At 45.0% G+C, this 23,555-nt stretch overlaps 1 protein-coding gene across 1 annotated transcript in view; it reads right to left on the bottom strand.

Moving 5' to 3' along the window:
• LOC126285464 (putative fatty acyl-CoA reductase CG5065) overlaps positions 1-23,555 on the bottom strand; it is a 202,358-nt gene that overhangs the window by 30,199 nt on the left and 148,604 nt on the right. The window contains exons 3-4 of the mRNA XM_049984877.1: positions 12,142-12,396; positions 1,631-1,776 (exon numbers count right to left, since the gene is read on the bottom strand). Coding sequence (XP_049840834.1) covers positions 1,631-1,776; positions 12,142-12,396 — 401 coding nt within the window. The remainder of the gene's footprint in view (positions 1-1,630; positions 1,777-12,141; positions 12,397-23,555) is intronic.

Raw genomic sequence — 23,555 nt, 5'->3', positions numbered from 1 at the left:
TTTAGAGCAAAGAAGCTCGTGTCAAGTAACATGGTATGCTGAACATCAGTAAAACCAAATAAAATCCATTAAAAGACATTCTCAATGGAGCTGTGCTAAGTCTAAACGTCTTCACATTAAAATGTACGTAGAAATGAAAGGCAGTGAAACCGGTGGCTGGTGCATGCGGCGACCTCACAACAAACACAAATGCCATATTTGACTTTGTGGTTCCTGGCACTTGGCGTGATATATCCAACGTTTTATTTAGAATTTTTTTCCGAAAAATCGAGATCATGAAGAGAGACCGTCACAATTTTTCCCATATTTTGCGTATAACTATTGATTTGGTTTGTTTTAACCAGGGAGACTAAACCGCAGAGGTCTTAGTGCCCTATTGCCCGCACCGAAACTGAATTTATTGTGCAGTGTTTCTCCCTGTCATTTCAGTAAATCCGACCAGTACTCAAGACTAGTAGGAATGCTGTTATTGGGTCCTGTTAGTCACAATCTCTTCAGGAATTAGTGACCCAAGTATTTTGTGTCTTTGGTCGCCAGTGCTTCGGTTTTGCAAGAGTAAATGTGATGCGGTTTCATCTCCAATATCTTATAGTATGCGATTATGTGCTTCTTACTCTGTTCCCAACATGTACAGAAGTTTGTTTAAGTTCCCGGGCCAGCCATTTAATGTTCCACGAATTTAGTAATCCTTCTGCAAATGTCCAGGATTACAGAAATTCTCGTTAAACATGTTTCGGCATCATTAGCTTGCAATGTTTTTGTTTTTGGGTTTTAGTCCAGCGTTCTACATTGCAGCCTCTCGATCTGAGCGCACTACGTATTTTAGGTTTTATCATCCCGTTAATCAAGGTTATACTAGATTCCGGTCACACAAACGGGAGTCATCGTCCCTGGCTAGCTTATCGGTTTGTTCATTTCCACTAATATCTGAGTGACCAGCGACCCACAGTGGGTTTACACTGTGGCTTTTCACTAGCCTCACAAGGGCTTCACGGAATTCTGCAACGACCTTTCATCTCAGTGGGGGGACTGATAGGGATTTCAGAGTTACTTGGCCTTGTAACACGTATTATCTCGTCTGCGCATACTCCGATGTCGAATATCTCTGTCCGGAATCGCATGGCCAGCTTCTCTAGAGACAATGGGCTCTTTGGTCAAGGCTGCATCTTCGACTGTTTTCGACCCGTCAGTAAACGAGACGATGTCAGCTGAACGGCATCGTGGTTCTTCTTTTTTCACTGCTCTCTATTACCTATAGTTCCATATAAAGGTCTTTTGAAGCATTTGGGATTGTTTTACACCCAGTGGTCATTTTCCTGAATCTACCACATTCATTATATTAGTGCAGGATTCTTGATATCGTAAGATTTACAGTTTTTAATATGTGTGACACGGCTGTATCCATCATAACGACAAGACTTGCAGCAGCAATAAGAAGCGTTTTGTAAGTGAGTTGTTCCACAACACCCCGACAGGCGGCAGCTGATCTTTACCTGTGGGTCGAAGATCGGCTGTAGGTAACCGAACACTGCATACAGGTGCATGGTCTCACCTCCTGTGTGAAAGGGAGTTTTGGATCTTTCCCAAACCGACTATTAAGCTAAGCAAGAGACACAGAGGATGGACTTACCTTTTGGTCATCGAATTGCAGATCTCGTCGCTCATGTTTTCGCAGAATTTTATCGTTTTGTGTGGGTCTGCGGGAGGCGGGTACGCTTTCTCGTGGAGGACTTTCTCCTCCAAGTGGCAGTATGCCGTTGAGATGTATACGAACGCCTGGAAAATAGAGCAAGGTGTTGCAGGTACAACAGAGATGGCACCAGTTTGAAGCAATAGGTAAAATCAGCAACTGAGTAGAAGAACAGGAGCAGCAGCTTCCGTCAAAGTACCGTCAACTATATTTAGGACGACTTTGCCCATGGGACAAGCCGACAAATAATTTGAATTTCTGGTCAATAAGGCCTTCAGCCATGAGCGCAACTTGCTTAAGAGTTTTTTTTTATTAGACATTGTGTCTTAACAGTCAAATTGATAATTGTTCCTTATTGTCAACCTTATTTTCAGTTGGTTCCAAATAAAGTGTACGTGATTTAAAAAAAAAAAAAACTGAGTAGCCACCGGTAACTGAGTAACGCCCCGTCCACACCGAATCCTCCCTTTTCCTAAGTCCCAAGTTTCATATTCACATGTTTGAAACTTTTATTCGATGGAGTTCCAATCTTGAAAGGTGAGGGAGGGGGAGGGAGGGAGAGTAGGAGGAAGGGTTACTGGTGTGTATATCATTGACCCTCCTTGCAATAATAGATGGAAAAAATTGTGCCTTTTTTTTGGAAATTACGGAATTTTCTTTGAAGTCCGAAGTGTTACCTATTATAGTGTTTTGAATACGTAATGTATAAATTATGCCATGAGACCAAGACCCTGCTGTATTCGGTTATACTTTCATTAAAACAGGCCTATTTCGGCGAGATTGCCATCGTTAGGTAGTATCAAGTGGTCGTGGTGTCCATATGATGTCGCTGTCGAAGTAGCTGTCACTACTGTATAAGTTTGCTCCTTTGATGTTGATGCAGCTATAGTGGGTGTTAAACTGAAACTGGAGCAGTTACTTCTGAAGTCGTTCAATATTACGAAAGTTTATGTCATAATGATGTTACTTGAAGGCTGCATTGATAGACGAGTCGGGGATGTTATATAGTTACAGGCTCCACCAACATCAAAGAAGCAGACTTACACAGTAGTGACAGGAGCTAAAACAGCGACATTATCTTGACATCAACACCAGCTCATTTAAGCTGACGATGATAATCTCACCGCAATAGGCCTATTGTAACAATAATATATTCGAACACTGCACTGTATTACTCTCATAGCCTAATATACAATGTCCTTATATGACATATACGACGCAGCGGGTCCAGATGAGTACAAATTTGATGTATATATATATATATATATATATATATATATATATATATATATATATATATATATCCGCCACATTGCCTCCTTTGCTTGCGGATACTGTGTGTGTGACTCGTGACTTATGTGTAATTTTGGAGCGTAGGTGAATGTAACGGCTACGTGTGTAATTCAGTGTTATGTTTGTATCGATTTATGAGGATGATGAGAGAAGGGAGTGGGTGAAACACGGTGCCGCCACATAGTTCCTCTCCTCTCGAATAACACGGAGCGGGCAACAGAACTCAACGTTCCCATCCAACGGACGGATCACCATCGCCAGCGTCACATAACCTCACTTCATGAGACTGCAAGAAGGTTTGGTATTTCAACCAGGACACTGACTCAGAGTCTGGTGATGAGGAACTTCACGCCGCCACCTCTTCTCCCCTTGCTGGCCAAACACTGGCGCTGAAAATGACTGCCGTGGCTTCTTCTTGCCTGTCAATATACGACTTTCCTTGTTCCAAGGCTCTCCTTCACGTTGGAATTTACGGAAGACGATGTGTGAATGAGTGAATGAACAATACTTAATCCAACAGGCTACAGTTCAGCTGTTATATGTATGGAAATTCCTTTCAAAAACTTTCACGAGTTGTGTGTATTTATTCCAGTAGTACGAGAGATTAAAGGAGCCACGAAGCCGTGCTAACGAAGTTTCTTGAGGCATTTCTATTATATTAATAGCGATCAGGACGTGGAATACACGTGTAAATGATGTATAAATAATATAATCGGCTTCAAGCGGACATGCACATCAGGCAGTAGCATGAACTGGAGGAAATACTGTTCCGTATGATCAGTAGATACTACGGAACGAATTATGGAAGCCGTGAATACTGACAGAAACTGACAGTCACGAGTGATGGAAGCATTCATGACAAAAAAGAGATATCAATGAAATGCAGTTGCTGTGTTATGGCGTTAGGTGGTACGTGTAGACTCTTGTTACCCTGATTCTCACAATCTGGAGAAATCTTGACCTCGAAGTCAAGAATAGAGTACAGACAACATTTTTTTCTTTTGCTTCGCTTTGTGGAATGTGCTGTTGAACCGTTCCTATCACTTGATATAACACCCAAAAAGCTGGAAGTATGCAATAATACTAAATTTACGTCAAACAGGAAAGACTGCCTCCGCTGTGAAACTTGCAGTCGTATTACTACTACTACTACTACTACTACTACTACTAATAATAATAATAATAATAAGGTGTAGCCATCATGGGACATTTCGTCTACTGTATGACACTGCACCGAGTCAATGGCCACTTCAACCTGGAAACTTGCACAGTCGTGAGCCAACTTGTTTACGGAAGGTACAAAGAATTCCATTCACGAGGAACCGGTTCTGTTCACGCCCCTCTCATTAGCATTATGCAGCTCTAATCGTTGCACTTCGCGCGGGCGCTGTCGTTAGCTGATGGTTAGTAAACTGGACGCAACCATTACTGCAGTTGTGTGATACAAATTACGGCACGTAAATTACTTATTTACTACTTGAAGAGAACCCACTTCGTTGATATTTTCTCCGTTTGTTTTCTGAATTGGAAAAAAATGCTGTTAATCATCTCCTTTGTATAACATTTAACATACTGTAGGCTAATCTTGCCATAGATTGGTGCTTTTGAAGGTGACTGGTAAGTAAGTGGAACTGAGTGGAATTTCTGACAGGAATACTGACTTTCGTTTTTCGTTTCCGGTTATTACTTTCTCTTCTATGGCACCGCTTAGAACCTTTCTTACGAGGGTATATCGGGAACACAGAACGAATTTGGGATCTTCATTGGGAAGTTTACGCTTTCGTCTTGATTCATCATTGCGTTTGCTGCACTTTGTCGCCCCGACAATGCGAGATTTTCGAGTAGAGCGCGAGTGCGTTTTCAAGCATGAGTGAGAGGCTAGGAGCTGAGAATCGATTACGAAAGTGTAGTGCGATGGGAAGAAAAAGGAATGTCGAGTAAAACGAGTTATATAGACTACTGTGACTAATAAGTGAGCTAAGCAGCAGCGGCTCATGATTATACATTTTGGATGCTCACAAATTTTTTGATTCAGATAAACTTGAAAGTCTGAAACAGGAACTGCTGTTTAACCACAGCTACCAAACGAACGAAGATGGCCGTCTGCTGTAGTGTACTACTACTTAGAGACACAGAATGAAACTTGTAGTTGAAGGTAAGGTGTACCTGTGCACGCCACAAACCGTGCACATTGTTAACCAAATCTGTATATATTAGAACCATGTGGCAATTCGTCATGCCAGCTGTGCATGCACAGAAGCCCCTTAAAATGTGCACAACTGAAGATGTGCTTGCGTCGCTGACGCCAAGTTTCAGAAGGTCTACATGAGAAGTAGCGGGGTAGATTTAGGGGCCGTATATTTCACAGTATCTCATCTATGTTACGTTTAACAACATTCAGAGAAAAATAAGCAATAAATCCGCAAGGTCTCAAAAGCAGGGTCTTCACGTGCTCTTATGCTCTGACACGGCAACCACCACTGGAGCTAAGTGTCGACAGAAGGCACGAAGCGAAAGTGCGATAAAAGGAGAGCTATTAATTAAAGAATTTAGAGAAAAAGTAGTGTAATGAGAAATTATGAACGAAACGTGTCGGACGAATGATGGCACAAATGTTTCAAGATTAACAATCGCATGCACATGATGAGAAACCGTACTTGCCTGAACCATTATTTGATTTAAGATTCAACAAAATTCATAGGATCTGAAGGCCTGTAAAAAGTACTTGAGGGTGTAAAATAGGGCAAGCTGTTCGAAATTCTTAAAACAATAGAAGTAAGCTACAGGGAAAGATGCATGCTATACAAAATGTATCGCAACAACCCTCATACTCTTCAAGAACTGCCGCACAACATTTCGGATGAGACTACAGCAATTCCAGCAGTCCTGCTTCGATCCACCTTTAGGAACTTGCTAACAAGGGCCCAAAACTGTTAACAAATGATTGATGGTCGCTTTCAACATCTGTTATAGTCAGGTTAGTACTGAATTGCCTTCCCTTTGCTATATTTCTTTGTATCCTGGAACTCTGTTCTCTGGGCGATTTTTATTTGCCTCTCCCTGTACAGTAAGAAGCAAGAGATAATATGAATGAAAAAAAAAAGACCAACTGAGAAGTTCCTGGACTATAAAGACTCTGTGAGTCAGCGACGCAGTGTTAAGCCTCTACTGTCTAATCTATACATCGAAAAAATAGTGATATAAATAGTGATATAAATAAAATTCTGGGTCAAAGGATATCAATGCTAGGGTTCGCTGAAGACGTAGCCACCCTCAGCGAAAGGAAGAATCGCAGGACATGGTAAATGGAACGAATATTCTAGTGAGCATGCAGCATGCATTGAGAGTAAAATGAGGAAACAAATGAGAAGCAACAGATATGAGATTACCAATAAAATTGTCAGAATTGATTACCACAAAGTAAATGAAGGTAAGGAATTTAGTTACGTTGACAACAAATTGACAGGTGATGGACGAACTAACGGGCGCATAAAATGCAGACTAGACAGCCAAAGAGAGCATTTTCGGCTAAGAAAAACCTACTGGTATCAAACATCGGCCTTAATTTGAGAATAAATTTCTGAGAATTTACGTTTGGGGCGCAGCATTGTATCGCACTGACTCATCGGCTGCACGAAAACCGGAAAAGAAGAGAATCGACGCGTTTGTGATATAGTGCTGTGTTGAGAAATAGGTGGACTGATGAGATAAGGAATGAGGAGGATCTCTGCAGAATTGTCGGAGAGAGGAACGTATGGAAAACACTGACAAGAAGAAGGGATCGTATAACGGGACATTTGCTATGGCGTCACGGAATAGCTTTGATGGTATTACAGGGAGTTGTAGAGTTTAAAACTGTAGGGAAAGACAGGGATGGGGATATATCCAAGAAATAATTGAGAATGTAGGATGCATGTGGTACTCTGAGATAAGTGGCGTGTGACGAGGGCCTCCCGTCGGGTAGACCGCTCGCCTGGTGCAAGTCTTTCGATTAGACGCCACTCCGGCGACTTGCGCGTCGATGGGGTTGAAATAATGATGATTAGGACAACACAACACTCAGTCCCTGAGAGGAGAAAATCTCCGACGCAGCCGGGAATCGAACCCGGGCTCTTAGGATTGACAGTCTGTCGCGCTGACCACTCAGCTACCGGGGGCGGACTACTCTGAGATGAAGGGGCTAGTGCAAGACAGGAAATCGTGGTGGGTTGCATCAAACCAGAAATCAGTAAGAACGCTGATGACTCAAAAGTAAATAAAAAAACTGATGGTAAGTTCAAACTGTTGATAAATCTGACGCAGCCAGTGTTGTAAGACAACCATGACTGGGAGCGCGGGCGAAACAGTTGGCTCTGAGCGCTATGGGACTAAACTGCTGTGGTTATCAGTCCCCTAGAACTTAGAACTACTTAAACCTAACTAACCTAAGGACATCACACAACACCCAGTCATCACGAGGGCGAAACAGTTGTTAATCATATTTGTTGTCTAATAAATAGCGATGTTAACTACAACTTTGTCAATAAAATTCTTCTGGGTTAGAGACCGCATTGTCATTTATAAAATTCCAACGTTTCGGCGTCTGTTGCAAGACGCCTTCCTCAGGGTGTGTTGCTAACTGCTGAATGAGCGCAAGTGTGGGTACATATATACTATGGAAGAGTGTTGTGATTGGATGTGAGGATGAGGAGGAAGGGTACTAGGAGTTCATTTTATTGGCGTTTGCATTGCGTCTTGTTATTGGCGGAAATAGGCGTTTTCCATTGGCGTTTACTTTACTGCCTACCATTGGTGGAAATCGGCGAATAGGAGACTTAGCGGCGACTGCAGCGTAGCGTTGTTTACTAACTGTCTAGTATCGACTAGGCCGCGTCAGCGCTCTGTGTACCATCCTCCGCTGTGGCCTACCGCACGCCTGTTGCTTTGCGCGAGCTTTCCTTCCGCAAAGCTGTCACTGCAGGCAGCCAAGACGCTGGAAGTCTGTACCCGTCTTCTCTGTTCATATTATCGGGTCGCTTGGCTATTTCTATAGCCTCACTAATCTTCCTCCTCAAACTGAACGGCTGTTTCGCCAGTACTCGGGCCTCTCGAAATTCGATGTTCATCCTGCACTGCTCATGATGTTCTGACACCGCTGATTTGCTATATTGTTTGAGGCGGATATATCTCTCATGTTCAGTTAGCCTCGTGCTTATTGAACGCCCAGTCTCACCTACATACACCAGTCCACATTCACACTCGTTTTCATAAACTCCGGCGGCATGAAACTTGTCAGTTGTATCTTTTGTCGAGCCCAGAATGTCTTTTATTTTGTTGTTGCTACGAAAAATCGGCTTAATACCTGCCCGACGGAGAATTTTGTTCAGACGTTCAGTAATCCCTTGTACATACGGTAGCACGGCGGTGTTCTGTGCTTCCTTCTGTATTTCCCTGTTGCCCTCCTCCTTCGGCGCCATGGTTTTGCGTATCAGCCTCATGTCGTAGCCATTAGCTCCAAAAATGGTCCTGAGGTTCTGCAGTTCAGCTTGCAGGTTGTATTCATCGCTGATCCTGTAGGCTCTCTTAGTTAAAGTTCGCAGGGCCGAATTCTTTTGCATAGGATGGTGGTGGGAGGATGCATGCAGGTACCTGTCCGTGTTGGTGGGCTTCCTGTAAACTCTGTGTCCAAGCTTCCCGTCTGGCTTACGATAAACTTCTACGTCGAGAAAAGGCAATACCCCGTTCTTTTCAATCTCCATGGTAAAATGAATTTTGCTGTGCTGCTGGTTAAGATGTTCGTGGAAGTTCTGAAGCTCTTCTTCTCCGGGTGGCCAGATAACAAAGGTGTCATCCACGTATCGTAGCCAGCATTCCGGGCGTAATGGCGCGGACAGGAGTGCTGTTTCTTCGAATGCTTGCATAAAAATGGCTGCTGCGGCAGGCGAAAGAGGGGAACCCATAGCTACACCGTCCGTCTGCTCGTAAAAATCCCCTTTCCACCTAAAATAGGTGGTCGTCAAACAGTGGCGCACTAGCTCGCTGATGTCAGGTGCCATGCGTTCCTGTAAGATGTTCATGGTGTCCGTCACGGGTACATTCGTGAACAAAGATTTCACGTCAAAACTGACCATCAAATCCGTATCAGAGACACGCTTCTCTTTCAAAAGTGCTATAAAATGGGTGGAGTCCTTGACGTATGCATCTGTATGTCTCACTAAACGTCTAAGCTTCGGAGCCAATTCTTTCGCTAATTTGTAGGTCGGCGAGTTGATACTACTCACTATCGGCCGTAAAGGGAAGGCTTCTTTGTGGATCTTTGGTACCCCATATATTCTTGGTGCCTGTGTCACCTGTGGAATGAGTCTACGGGTGGTGTCAAAATTCATCCTGGTTTGCTTCAGCAGCGCTTGTGTCGATTTCACTATCTTGACCGTCGGATCCCCCTTTATTGACATTGACAACGGCCGCGGAAGCCTACGGTTACATTTAACTACAACTTCTTAATCGTTAACTAAAACCAAATGCATTACACGCGGTCCAGCCACATTAGTAGAACGACCTGTCGAAAGCCTGAATAACCGCCTTTACCAGTGCGAGCGTGCAGGTTCTGGGGAGTCCTGGCAGGGATGTGGAGCCATGCTGACTACAGTGCCGTGGACAGACGCGTTACGTTCCTCAGTTGAGGATCTACAGCCCGCTCGATGTCGTCCCACGGATTCCCGATTGAGTTTAGATCGAAGGGGTAAAGTATGGTTCTCTTCGAACTACGCAAGTGCACTGCAAGCTGTTCAACATGTAGCACTGTACCGCCGGTTGATGCCATCGTGACAAGGAAAAAACAAATTGCATGCAGGGGAGGGGGGGGAGGGGGGGTGAACATGCTTCCCATAGATGAATACCCCTCCGCCCTGGACCCTTACGACAACTGTTGCAGTGCACGCCAACGTCCATCTGTACGATGGAGCATAAAACGTGATTCATCTGTCACCACTCAGTGGACGTCTAGTTACGGTATTGGCGTGCAAATTCTAGCTTTCGCCCCCAATGAACAGTACTCAAAGGTGAGGAATACTATACGCAGCAACGTTCGCTGAACGGTCGTCGAGGAAACGCTGTTAGTAGCCGCTTGGTTCATCTGGGTGGTCAACTGCTCTAAAATTTGCACATCTATTCGCCCGTACACATTTCCGCAGCCATCGTTCACCGCAGTCATCATGTGGTGGACTACAGTTGCCTCGGCCATGCGCAGTATACTTTATACTTTAGCCATGGGGGCGTGCTAACAGTTTACAAAATTAGCCGTTTCGGAAATGCTTCCTCCCTTGGCCTGAAAGCCAATGACCATGACGTCAGATAAATCGCTCCATGTACATCTCGTACAACAACGAATGTACTATTTTCCACGGAATCTCCCCCACCACTGTTTACACGCAGAAACGCAAAAGAAACTGGTATAGGCATGCGTATTGAAATACAGAGATATGTAAACAGGCAGAATATGGCACTGCGGTCAGCAACGCCTATATAAGACAACAAGTGTCTGGCGCAGTTGTTAGATCGGTTACTGCTGCTACAACGGCAGGTTTCCAAGACCTAAGTGAGTTTGAACGTAGTGTTATAGTCGGCGTGCGAGCGATGGGACACAGCATCTCTGAGGTAGCGATGAAGTGGGAACCTTCCCGTACAACCACTTCACCGTGGATATCAGGAATCCTGTAAATCTCCGACATCTCTGCTGCCGGAAAGAGATCCTGCAATAACGGGACCAACGACGACTGAAGAGAATCGTTCAACGTGACAGAAATACAACCCTTCCATAAATTGCTGAAGATTTCAGTGCGGGGTCAGCATGCGAACCATTCAACGAAATGTCATCGGTATAGGCTTTCTGAGCCGAAGGTCCACTTGTGTACTCTTGAAGACTGCACGATACAAAGCTTTACGTGTCGCCTGGGCCCGTCAACATGGAAATTGAACTGCTGATGACTGGAAACATGTTTCCTGGGCGGCCGAGTCTCGTTTCAAATGGTTCAAATGGCTCTGAGCACTATGGGACTTAACGTCTGAGGCCATCAGTCCCTTAGAACTTAGAACTACTAAAACATAACTAACCTAAGGCCATCACACACGTCCATGCCCGACGCAGGATTCGAACCTGCGACCGTAGCGGTCGCGCTGTTCCCGGCTGAAGCGCCTAGAACCGCTCGGCGACACCTGCCGGCAGTCTCGTTTCAAATTGTATCGAGCGGATCGACGTGTACTGGTATGGGGGCAAGCCCATGAATCCATCGATCCTGCGTGTCAGCAGGGGATTGTTCAAGCTAGCGGAGACTCTGTAATGGTGTTGGCCGTGTGCAGTTGGAGCGATATGGGACCCCTGATACTTCTAGATACGACATTAAGAGGGGACGTACGTAAGCATCCTATCTGATCATCTGCATCGATTTATGTCGATAGTGCATTCCAACAGACTTGGCAAATTTCAGTACAACATTGCGGCACCCCACACGTCCAGAATTGCTACAGAGTGGCTCCAGGAATACTCTTCTGAGTTTAAAGACTTCCGCTGGGGACTCCTGAAACATGAACGTTAATGAGCATACCTGGCTTGCCTTGAAACGTGCACCTATATATCCTTACGGATTTATGGACAGGCCTGCAGGATTCATGGTGTCAGTTCCCTCCAGCACTACTGCAGACGTTAGTCGAGTCCATGTCACGTTGTGTTGCGCCACTTCTGCGAGCTCTCGGGGACTCTGCACGATATTAGGCAGATGTAACAGTTTCTTTGGATCTTCAGCGCCTATCCTTCATCGCTAGTGTTGACATATGCCGTCTGTGAGTTGTTATTGCACGTGGTGCTCATATTTATGTGACTGGACTGGGGCGTGTATTATCTATTGAAATTCAGTGCACAAATACTGTCATCTCCATCAAAAGTTGAAAAAAGGGACCTGCGGATGGTAATAAGCGAACGGTCAAAGCTGCTGAACTCCCCTCATTCACCTGTATGTAACTTCTTCGCCTCCGACTAAATACAAATTTTGGCTGTCCAGATTACATTTTCGACCGCTAAACGAACATTTTAAGCACGACGAGAGGGGGAGAGAAGCTGCCGTTCGACATCCCGTCCGGGTACGGGTTGCTTGTGACAAGATGGTACGGAGGGTGGTACTTACGTCGAGTTTCTTGACCTCCTTGGCGAGCTCGAGCATGAGCCTGGTGCCCCTGGTGTTGAGCATGACGGCCTTCTTGAGCTCCTCGTCGAAGCGGATGGTGGCGGCGGCGTGGTAGATGATGGAGACGCGCTCGCACAGCGTCTTGCGGTCGGCTGCCGACAGCCCCAGGTCCGCCGCCGACACGTCCCCAGCGACGCCCACCACTTTGCGGGCGATCAGGTCCGTTCCGCGCTCCGCCTTCAGCTTGTCGAACAGCTGCAACCAACACGTCGGCACGGTTCAGCCACTGACTGCACTCGACACAGTTTCAATTGCTTCCTTATCAGAAGTCTATAGAGTCGAATAGAATTGTGTGATGGAAGGCTCATGTAGATCTTGTCACTCATGGTCGTCAACAGAAATTTATCCAAGAGGGCGCATTCTATAATTTGCCATTTCTTTTATACAGCATCTATAAAAAAGCGTAACATATTGCTGGTCAAAATTAAAAGAAAAGTTACAATGAAATGAACACCCTTGGCTGCTTACAGGAGTCGACATATGTCAACCGGGACAGATGAAAATGTGTGCCCCGACCGGTACTCGAATCCGGGATCTCCTGCTTGTATGGAAGACGCTCTATCCATCTGAGCCACCGAGGACACAGAGGATTTATCTCTGGCACGCCTATCACGAAACCCACATTCTCAACGTATTGTCCCGCACTACATTCGTAGTGTCCCCGCCCATTATACTCATTACTCGTGGCGCGTTGCCGATTCCCGTAAGAGTTCGGGGCTGTTTGTGCATTCGCACAGAACAAGAAGATGGGCAAGTGGCCTGTGAGCCTTAACTATATACACTCCTGGAAATTAAAATAAGAACACCGTTAATTCATTGTCCCAGGAAGGGGAAACTTTATTGACACATTCCTGGGGTCAGATACATCACATTATCACACTGACAGAACCACAGGCACATAGACACAGGTAACAGAGCATGCACAATGTCGGCACTAGTACAGTGTATATCCATCTTTCGCAGCAATGCAGGCTGCTATTCTCCCATGGAGACGATCGTAGAGATGCTGGATATAGTCCTGTGGAACGGCTTGCCATGCCATTTCCACCTGGCGCCTCAGTTGGACCAGCGTTCGTGCTGGACGTGCAGACCGCGTGAGACGACGCTTCATCCAGTCCCAAACATGCTCCATGGGGGACAGATCCGGAGATCTTGCTGGCCAGGGTAGTTGACTTACACCTTGTAGAGCACGTTGGGTGGCACTGGATACATGCGGACGTGCATTGTCCTGTTGGAACAGCAAGTTCCCTCGCCAATCTAGGAATGGTAGAACGATGGGTTTGATGACGGTTTTGATGTACCGTGCACTATTCAGTGTCCCCTCGACGATCACCAGAGGTGTACGGCCAGTGTAGGAGATCGCTCCCCACACCATGATGCCGGGTGTTGGCCCTGTGTGCCTCGGTCGTATGCAGTCCTGATTGTGGCGCTCACCTGCACGGCGCCAAACACGCATACGACCATCATTGGCACCAAGGCAGAAGCGACTCTCATCGCTGAAGACGACACGTCTCCATTCGTCCCTCCATTCACGCCTGTCGCGACACCACTGGAGGCGGGCTGCACGATGTTGGGGCGTGAGCGGAAGACGGCCTAACGGTGTGCGGGACCGTAGCCCAGCTTCATGGAGACGGTTGCGAATGGTCCTCGCCGATACCCCAGGAGCAACAGTGTCCCTAATTTGCTGGGAAGTGGCGGTGCGGTCCCCTACGGCACTGCGTAGGATCCTACGGTCTTGGCGTGCATCCGTGCGTCGCTGCGGTCCGGTCCCAGGTCGACGGGCACGTGCACCTTCCGCCGACCACTGGCGACAACATCGATGTACTGTGGAGACCTCACGCTCCACGTGTTGAGCAATTCGGCGGTACATCCATCCGGCCTCCCGCATGCCCACTATACGCCCTCGCTCAAAGTCCGTCAACTGCACATACGTTTCACGTCCACGCTGTCGCGGCATGCTACCAGTGTTAAAGACTGCGATGGAGCTCCGTATGCCACGGCAAACTGGCTGACACTGACGGCGGTGGTGCACAAATGCTGTGCAGCTAGCGCCATTCGACGGCCAACACCGCGGTTCCTGGTGTGTCCGCTGTGCCGTGCGTGTGATCATTGCTTGTACAGCCCTCTCGCAGTGTCCGGAGCAAGTATGGTGGGTCTGACGCACCGGTGTCAATGTGTTCTTTTTTCCATTTCCAGGAGTGTATATATATACTAAGATGGTATCTGTTCTTTCGGACATGTCCGAAAGAACAGATACCATCTTAGTACATATAAAAGAATAGTTCCTGTAATTGCAAGGGTTGCTGAAAAATAATGCCTTCGAAATTTTATGTGAAACTTATTAAAAGATTATAATAAAATAAACGTTTATTAACATTCTACGGCTTTATTCTACACGTCTCCATATTTATTTTTCATCATAGTCACCCCGGCGACGAACAAACTTCTCCCAAAGGGAGACCAATTTGTTGATACCTTCATTGTACAGTGATTGACTTTATCGACGGAGCCACAACCTCCACCACTATCATCACTATCAAAGGGACGTCCTCGGAGGTATTCGTTAAGTTGATGAAACAGATGAAAATCGGATGGGGCCAAGCCGGATGTGTATGGAGGAGACCGATGACAGTGAACCCAGGGCGTCGGATTGTTGCAGCTGTCTCAGCGCTCGTGTGTGGTCTGGCATTGTCATGCTGAAGAAGAGAGTGCTACATGCGTGAAATAACTCTTCGTATCTGGGCTTTCAGTTTTCTGAGGGCCTCCCAGTACTTTGCAGAGTTTATGGTGGTGTCTTTTGGTTCAAATGGCTCTAAGCACTATGGGACTTAACATCTGAGGTCATCAGTCCCTTAGAACTACTTAAACCTAAATAACCTAAGGCCATCACTCACATCCATGCCCGAGGCAGGATTCGAACCTGCGACCGTAGCAGCAATGCGGTTCCGGACTGAAGCACCTAGAACCGGTCGGTCACAACGGCCGGCGTGTCTTTAGGCATGAACTATAAATGCACCACGTCTTAAACACCCCAGAAAATTGTAAGCATGACTTTTCCCTGCTGATAACATGGTCTTGCAGTTTTTGGCGTCCTCTCTTGTTTTCGGGGTCAAAATGGTGAACCCAGCTTTCATCACCTGTCACGATGTTGTTAAGCAATCCATGACACTCTCGCTCAAAACCCGAAAGAAATTATTGGAAGATGACGAGTCTCCTCTGTGTCATGTCAGGAGTGAGCATTAGAAGCACCCACTGTTCACACAGCACGCTGTTGCTCACGCTCCAACAGAACTGCGTTGCGCGCCGCCTTATCACACTGCACAACTGTAAACTGGAAATTTTTGGTAAGTTCCTGTGGGACCAAACTGCTCAGGTCAGCGGCCCCTGGGCTACCTAACCTAACTTAAACTAACTTACTCTAAGGACAGCACACACACACCAATGCCCGAGGGAGGACTCGAACCTCCGACGGGGCAGCAGCGCGAACCGTGCAAGGCGCCTAAGACCGCGCGGCTATTCAGCGCGCCGCACTGTATAATTCCGAGTCCTCTAGCGATAGAGGGTTACAGCTTGTGTCCGTGTAGCGGTAAAGTCGACCAAGTAATGTCATGTAATACCTCCACTGATATTGGGAACAGTATAAAAGTTTCGTAGGCAATCTCTCGTATCTGTCTGCAAAACAATATCTGTTGAGATATGGGCCGTTAAAGGTCAGCAGTTGATACCTTGATTTTGTTGACAGACGAGACAGGATTGACAGCAGATGGGATAATAAATTACCGCAATACGCACGTGTGCGCATATGCAAATACTCGAGCAGTCATGGAGCTGAGGCATCAGGACCACTTAAAAAAATGGTTCATATGGCTCTGAGCACTATGGGAAGTCCCCTAGAACTTAGAACTACTTAAACCTAACTAACCTAAGCACATCACATACACCCTTGCTCGAGGCAGAATTCGAACCTGCGACCGCAGCGGTCGCGCAGTTCCAGACTGAAGCGCCTAGAACCACTCGGCCACGACGGCCTTCTCAGGACCACTTCAGTATCGATGTTGAAGAGGCGCCGCCTTAAATTAGAGTCTACAGATTAGTTAGGGTGTGTGTGCTCAAGCTGCTTCTACTGCGGCTAGTGAAACAACAATATCCCCTCGCCTAATTTGACCACTGTATGCAAGGGACAAGACTGACGCAGCAAAGCAGAGTTTTTTACTATGCCAAGTCATCCTTATACTGCCTAATTAGGAAAGCTATGGGACAAGTTACTGATCTTGTAATGAGAGTCAAGTCTGCTTTTAATAAAAAATTTATTTACTTTAAAACTGAAGAAGATACTTGTCTTTAACGGAATTTCACTTTTGGTTATTGATAAATGCAGCATCTCGTCGACGTCTCCGGTGCTCATATTGAACAAAGTGTGAAAGCAGCGGTTAATAACAAAATACACATTATCCCTCTCTCGCTTATATGACCTTTTCTGCCTGCGTCCTGCTCGTAATTCATTAATTCTGATAACATTTCTATACATATTTCATGTATTCACAGCGCCGCATTTGCACCTGGTGGCCAAAATGGCAACTAATGTTTTTCAGTGTAAATCAGTGCCGCTTAAGCATTGGAATTTGTACCAAGTTTCGCTGACATACGATAATTAAAGCCCACACTGGACAGCTGCGCGTAGCTGAATCTTCATTAAAAGCACCCGGTATATTTTGTAGCAGTTGGTACTTTTAACTCTAACTGTGCTCATTTCGAAATAATTATTGTACGATGAAATTTCGTTACAATATTAGAATCTTGGGACTGACATAATCCTAATACCTCACTTGACGATCGCTTCAGTCTTTTTCACCTAGGAGCTTCCATCTCTCTCTCTCTCTCTCTCTCTCTCTCTCTCTCTCTCTCTCTCTCTCTCTCTATTCAAGATGCACAGGTAACTACTGTAACCACAGTTTCTTTCAGCCACTTACATAAACCAGAGGTTATATAGATGGAACAACTTCGGTAAAGGCGGGACATTAAGCTCAAAGAAAGGACAAACAAAAGCTTCACCCTGGACGAGCCCCGCTGTTTGCATATTGAGTCCTTCTGCCAGTCACGCTATAGAGGAAAGATGTTTGCGTGATTTTCACTGATACGAGTTTTTCCCCGTATCTCTGACCGCAGACTTATGTTGAGTGGCGCTGTCTGTATTTACACGTGGAAAATACGCCGCAAGTTATCTGATACATCTCTTTGGTGGTACAGAGAATTTAATAGCAAGCTGGCTACAGGCAACAGCAAACAGCAGTGCTGCGCCGTGTCCTTCGACAACGCGTGTTTACACAAACGAAACACGTACAGAGGCTACGAAAACAACAGACACATCCCTTAATCTGCTGTACAGGAAGACAAACTGGGAAGTTTTCAAGAGGGAACTCCTCTCTAGAAATACGAGGGGTGTTCAGTAAATGATGCAACAGTTTTTTTTTTTTGAAAGGAAGTTGGTTTTATACAGGATTCCAGTGCTCCATATTATTCTCCACTCATTTGGTTACAAAATCTTGTTTTTCAACATAATCTTCGTTCAGTGCGACGGTAGTACGCCAGCTTTCTGGGAGGGCTTATATACCCGCATCTTGCCACTTTACTGGTCGATGTCCAAGCCAACGTCTTGCTGCGTTAATAATCTCCCCATCATCCACATTCTGCTTTCCGCAGGGTGCATCCTTCATTGGACCAAGCAGATGCAAGTTGGAAGTTGCGAGATCCAGGTTGTGAAGTGGCTGAGAAATAGTCCAATGATGTTCTGAAGATGTTCTGCATACGCCTATGAATATCTGCGATGTTTGATTTTACGAAGAAAAAAAAAAAAAAAACCAATGATAGCTCCCTACTTGCAACACACCTCCGTTACAGACGCCATTTTGAACAGTACGTATAGCGCGCCCACGTATCGGAACTTCATGAAACGATAGTGACTGAAGTGGAAATATTCCGCTATGTCCCACAACAAATTCCGCATTTTTTCAAGCGAAATTGGTCGAGGAAATAAACAGCAGGAGAAATTATAGCAAATAGTATAAAGCACGTTTCGTTAACACTACCAGCGCAAATCAGCTCGTAGATGTATGTGAGAGCAATAAGGAAAAATTCCCTGAAGATACCACATGAGGTGCTGAAACATATAAAGAGAAACGAAATATAAATGAATTGTGTTTCGCGTAAGGCGGAAATTTTGGAAGCAAAGAAGTTAATAAGATGAATAAAATTCAAAAGATAACAAGGTGTATATAAACCGTGATTAAAGATGCACTATGATCGAAACAGGAGTTAGGCAAGAAGATAAAAGCAGAGACAACGAAGAAGACCTACTAGGGGACCATTATGGAACCATCTTAGTTTTTCTGATACCATGTTCTTTTCGTTGGAGGTAAACTTCAGATCACATAAAGAGCTTAATACACAAAAAGTGCCCGCATCTCGCTGTTAATTTGTAGAATTTTCGGCTCGTTGATTGAGGTTTATTTTAGTGCCACTATAATTTATTTCCAAGTCTACTTCCAAACTTTTTGTGTGGCTCTGAGCACTATGGGACTTAACATCTATGCTCATCAGTCCCCTAGAACTTAGAACTACTTAAACCTAACTAACCTAAGGACATCACACAACACCCAGTCATCACAAGGCAGAGAAAATCCCTGACCCCGTCGGGAATCGAACCCGGGAACCCGGGCGCGGGAAGCGAGAACGCTACCGCACGACCACGAGCTGCGGACGAACCATTTGCCTCAAACGCTTCAATTCTCTTCTTTCCTGGTTTTCTCACAGTCAGTGATTCACTACCATACAACACTTTGCATCTAATGTACATTCTCAGAAATTTCTTCCTGATATTAAGGCCGATGTTTGATACACCTTTTGGCCAAGAATGCCCTCTTTGCTTGTGCTACCCCGCCCCTCCCCCCACCCCCCTTAATTTCCCCTTTCTTCGGTTTACTCTCAATTCATACTATGTACTCATGGCATTCAACTTTCAACTTTAATCCCTCTCCTGAAGCTTTCTTTTATTTAGGTCATTGCATCTGAGATGTGAAGGTTGAACAAAGACTGCACCTTTGGCTTATATCCTTTTTAACCTGAACACTTCTCTCTTGGTTTTCCATTCTTATCGTACACTCTTGGTTTTTCCTACATACGGATATTAGCCGGCTTTAGCTGCACGTCACACCTATTTTTCTGAGAATTTGGAACACCTTGCACCATTTCAGACTTTATTTCTGTGTGGGTCTTTAAATGTTGCATCGATTTATCAAGCTCAGCGTCAGAACTGCCGTGCCCTTCGTTAAGCCAAACTGATCGTCCTCTACAAGAGCCTCGATTTCCTTTTCCATACTTCTATATGTTATTTTTTATTTAAGGCGATCAAAGACAATGATTGGATAGGTAGCAAGAGAAATAAGGAGAAGAGTATAAAAACGGAGTAGCATGTTTGTAGTAATGAAAATAGGCCTTTCGAAAGAAAGCTTCTGGCTTGTCTAGAAACGAAACTACACAGGTACTAATTTTAACATATGGCAATGACATGAGAATTTTTAACGCAAAAACCATTCAAAAACTGAGGCTTAGTCAGCTCTCGTTCTTTTTGGTCCTTAAGCATCAGATTAAAAATTAAAAGAAGAAAAAGGAAGTACATGTTATGGATCCAGAAGTCTTCTACATTTGCGGCACTTGTAATACAAATTACACATTAGTAATTAAACACTACAAAACAGGTGGTATTTGTTAGGCTAGCTTAGCTCAGATGCAACATTAAGAGCTACTAACATGAGGAATGACCAACCAGTGCAGCGTGGAAGACATATCTTGGCTTTCCTGGGCTTCACCATGAATGTACTGGCTAGATGGTACTAGGTATCTCCACCAATGGAGAGACGCATATTGGGAATTACTATGTCTTCATTCGACAACGTATCTCTAATATGACTCATGTTGATTCCTAGCTTGAGTTTTATTCGTAAATAATAGATTGTCTACATATATCACCAACATCTTATTGATAGCGCTACCTTCGTAAAAAATCATACCCCACAGACAGAAATCTGTGCTCAACTTCAGTTACTCGTGATGAGGAAATTTCGAATAAAATCGATAAACGGGGCAAGTGGAATTTACGAAGCTGGCCAGTTCTCCCAGCAGCCCCACGGTAGCGTCACGTGGACAATTTATGAGCCTATGAATCTCCTCTTCGGCTTTCGACCTGGAGTTGCTGGTTCCGGTCCTATACCGTCCCACACAACTGCATTCGTGCGTAAGCCGCTTACGGGTGCCGCAGTATGAGGGACTCTTTCAAAATGCGGAACTTTCTCTCTTGGAATCCAGGTCCGTGTCCGTCGAGAACTGGCGTGGACTTCCCACTGGCGTTCCGGGCAACCTGCTCTTTACCATCTTCTGTGGACCACCGCGTTCAAATTCAGTGTTCCGTTTGAAACCACTCCCCAACGACGAAAATGTGGTGGGCTCAAATGGTTCAAATGACTCTAAGCACTATGGGACTTAACATTTGAGGTCATCAGTCCCCTAGACGTAGAACTACTTAAACCTAACTAACCTAAGGACATCACACACATCCATTCCCGGGGCAGGATTCGAACCTGCGACCGCAGCAGCCGCGCGGTTCCGGACTGAAGCGCCTTAAACCGCTCTGCCACAGCGGCCGGCTGTGGCGGACTCAAAACTGGTTTAATCTCATTTATTTGCATCTCCGGAATTCAAAAATTACCGGAAAAAACTGGCCAGGTGCGCATTGGACTCACGTTCTGAGGGTTCCGTACAAACTTGATTCTGTCTGTAGCAGTTCACTCGTCCCAGGAATCGATTTTTGCCCGTTATGGACATTGAAACTTGCAAGATTTCGTCCCGGAATTTGAAGAAATCGGATGACAATTGGAAAAAAATGTGTTTTCGTGTAAAATAATTAAAAATTAAGACTTTTCTGATTTTTCCTTTATTTGTACTGCTAAACTTTCCTTCTTGCCAAATTTCACGATTCTATGTCAACGGTAAGTACCCTACAAGATTCTCTGCCTTTGATGAGTGAGTTTGCGGGTATTAAAATATGTGACGTACATGGCCGTATCTTTTGAATGCATTGAGTTAGAAGCTTATGTTTATTACTCCGCCAGGGAGCTATAGACTTTAGTACGTGGCGTAAATTTCAACTTGGTGCGTGTACCCGTTCCTGACAACATGGGATCTTAACAGAAGGACGGAGAGACGGACAGTCGGATAACAAATGACAAAAGAAATATTTTTTCCGTATTACATAATTACAAATTAACACCTTTCGGAAGCTTCAATTATTTACACCTCCAAGGGTCCGTAGACCATAGCAGGTGACATAGATATCAACTTGAAACGCCTAACTGTTTCTGAGGAAGAAATTGGACAGACAGACAGACAACAAAGTCATGTTATGATGATTCCGACTGAAGTACAGAACCCTAGAAATGACCGATTAGGTCTTTCTGTACATATTATTACTTCCCGATGCATATTTTTAGTTAGGTTGGTTGGTTGATTCGAGGGAGGGGACCAAACACCAAGGTCGTTGATCCCATTGGATTAGGAAATGATGCGGAAGGAAGTCGGCCGTGCAATTTCAAGGAAACCATCCAGGCATTTGCAAAACAATGTGTGTGAATTCCTAAGGGACCAAACTGCTGAGTTCATCGGTCCCTAGACTTACACATTACTTAAACTAACTTATGTTAAGAACAACACACACACCCATGCCCCAGAGTGGACTTGAACCTCCGGCAGGAGAGGCCGCGCAGTCAGTGACATGGTGTCTCCAACCGCGCGGCCAGGCATTTGCCTGGAGCGGTTTAGGGAAATCACGGAAAACCTAAATCAGGATGGCCGGACGCGGGTTTGAACCGTCGCCCTCCCGAATGCGAGTTCAGTCTGCTGACCAATGCGCCACCTCGCTCGGTTTTTAGTTTGGAGTAATTTTGTTTTTGGAATTGCCACTCCTGTTAAATGACAAAACACAACATTCCTGTGTTGTTTATAGGTTATAAATTATATTACTGTTGCTTATGTTGTAATTAGTGAAGAATTTCTAGTTTTGAGTGTTTCTGAAGAGCAAAATTTGTTAATGCGACGAAAACGTGTAAATTCAGAGTTACATTTTTCCTGAAATAAAATTTTCGACCCAAAAATGTAATTTGGCGTCTGTTGTGGAGACACCCTACCAGCATTACTTTGCTGCCGGCCTGAGTGGCCGAGCGGTTCTAGGCGCTACAGTCTGGAGCTGCGCGACCGCTACGGTCGCAGGTTCGAATCCTGCCTCGGGCATGGATGTGTGTTATGTCCTTAGGTTAGTTAGGTTTAAGTAGATCTAAGTTCTAGGGGACTGATGACCTCAGATATTAAGTCCCATAGTGCTCAGAGCCATTTGAACAATTACTTTGGTATGAAGGTAAGGGGGCAGGATAAGTCATGGGCTACGGATATGTGTTACAACTTTTGTGGAATTATGCTACGAGAACGATGACAAAATGAAAGATGTATGACTTTTACTGTGCCTATTGTTTGGCGGCGCCTGCACATTATACAGACAACTACTGTTTCTTCTTGACTTCACCATCACTGACAGGTTTAAAGATGAAACAACCAGGAACAGCTCAGTACCCTAATCTTCTATCTGCTCTTCGATCTATTCCACATTCAGATAGTTTATAACTTCCTAATCCACCCCAAAATTATGATCATGAAGTACAAAATGAGGTCAGTGTGGAAGAACAAGAGCCAAACAACCATTCCACAACACAAGGGTGTTATTTTTACGAAAAAGATGATAAATCACACTGACGGAGTCACACGAAATCTCATTCGACTCCTTGATTTGTCTAAGAAGGAGACAGAACTTCTACAGTCCAGACTACAGCAATGAATTCTTCTCCAACATCGTCACGGTGATCTGATTCCTTTCCTTGAGAAGGAAGACAATCTTATTGTTTACTGAGACGTTAATGCCTTGATGAAATATTTAAATCATGATCCAACTGATTCAAGGCTGCTCATAGACTCCTCAAAGCTTAATTTGAAAGCTGTGTTACCTCACAACGGCAAACCGTCTTCTATTCTTGCTGGTCGTGCACTTCACAAACAGGAAACATATGCCCCATGCATTTTATATGACGTGAGACAGTAAAAAATAGGAAATCACATTATATTCAAGTAGACTGGCTCGCACAAAACCAACTCCGGCGAGGTAGATGCAATTGTTGAGCCTATCCTTGACCCAAAAATATGTTCTTCTTCCATATCTCCATACAAAACCGGTTTGATAAAAAAATTATCAGAAGTAT

This window comes from Schistocerca gregaria, chromosome 8, assembly GCF_023897955.1.
Source record: "Schistocerca gregaria isolate iqSchGreg1 chromosome 8, iqSchGreg1.2, whole genome shotgun sequence".
Lineage (NCBI taxonomy): Eukaryota > Metazoa > Arthropoda > Insecta > Orthoptera > Acrididae > Schistocerca > Schistocerca gregaria.
The sequence above is the reverse complement of the archived record's forward strand: the minus strand, read 5'-3'. Positions and strand labels throughout refer to the sequence as shown.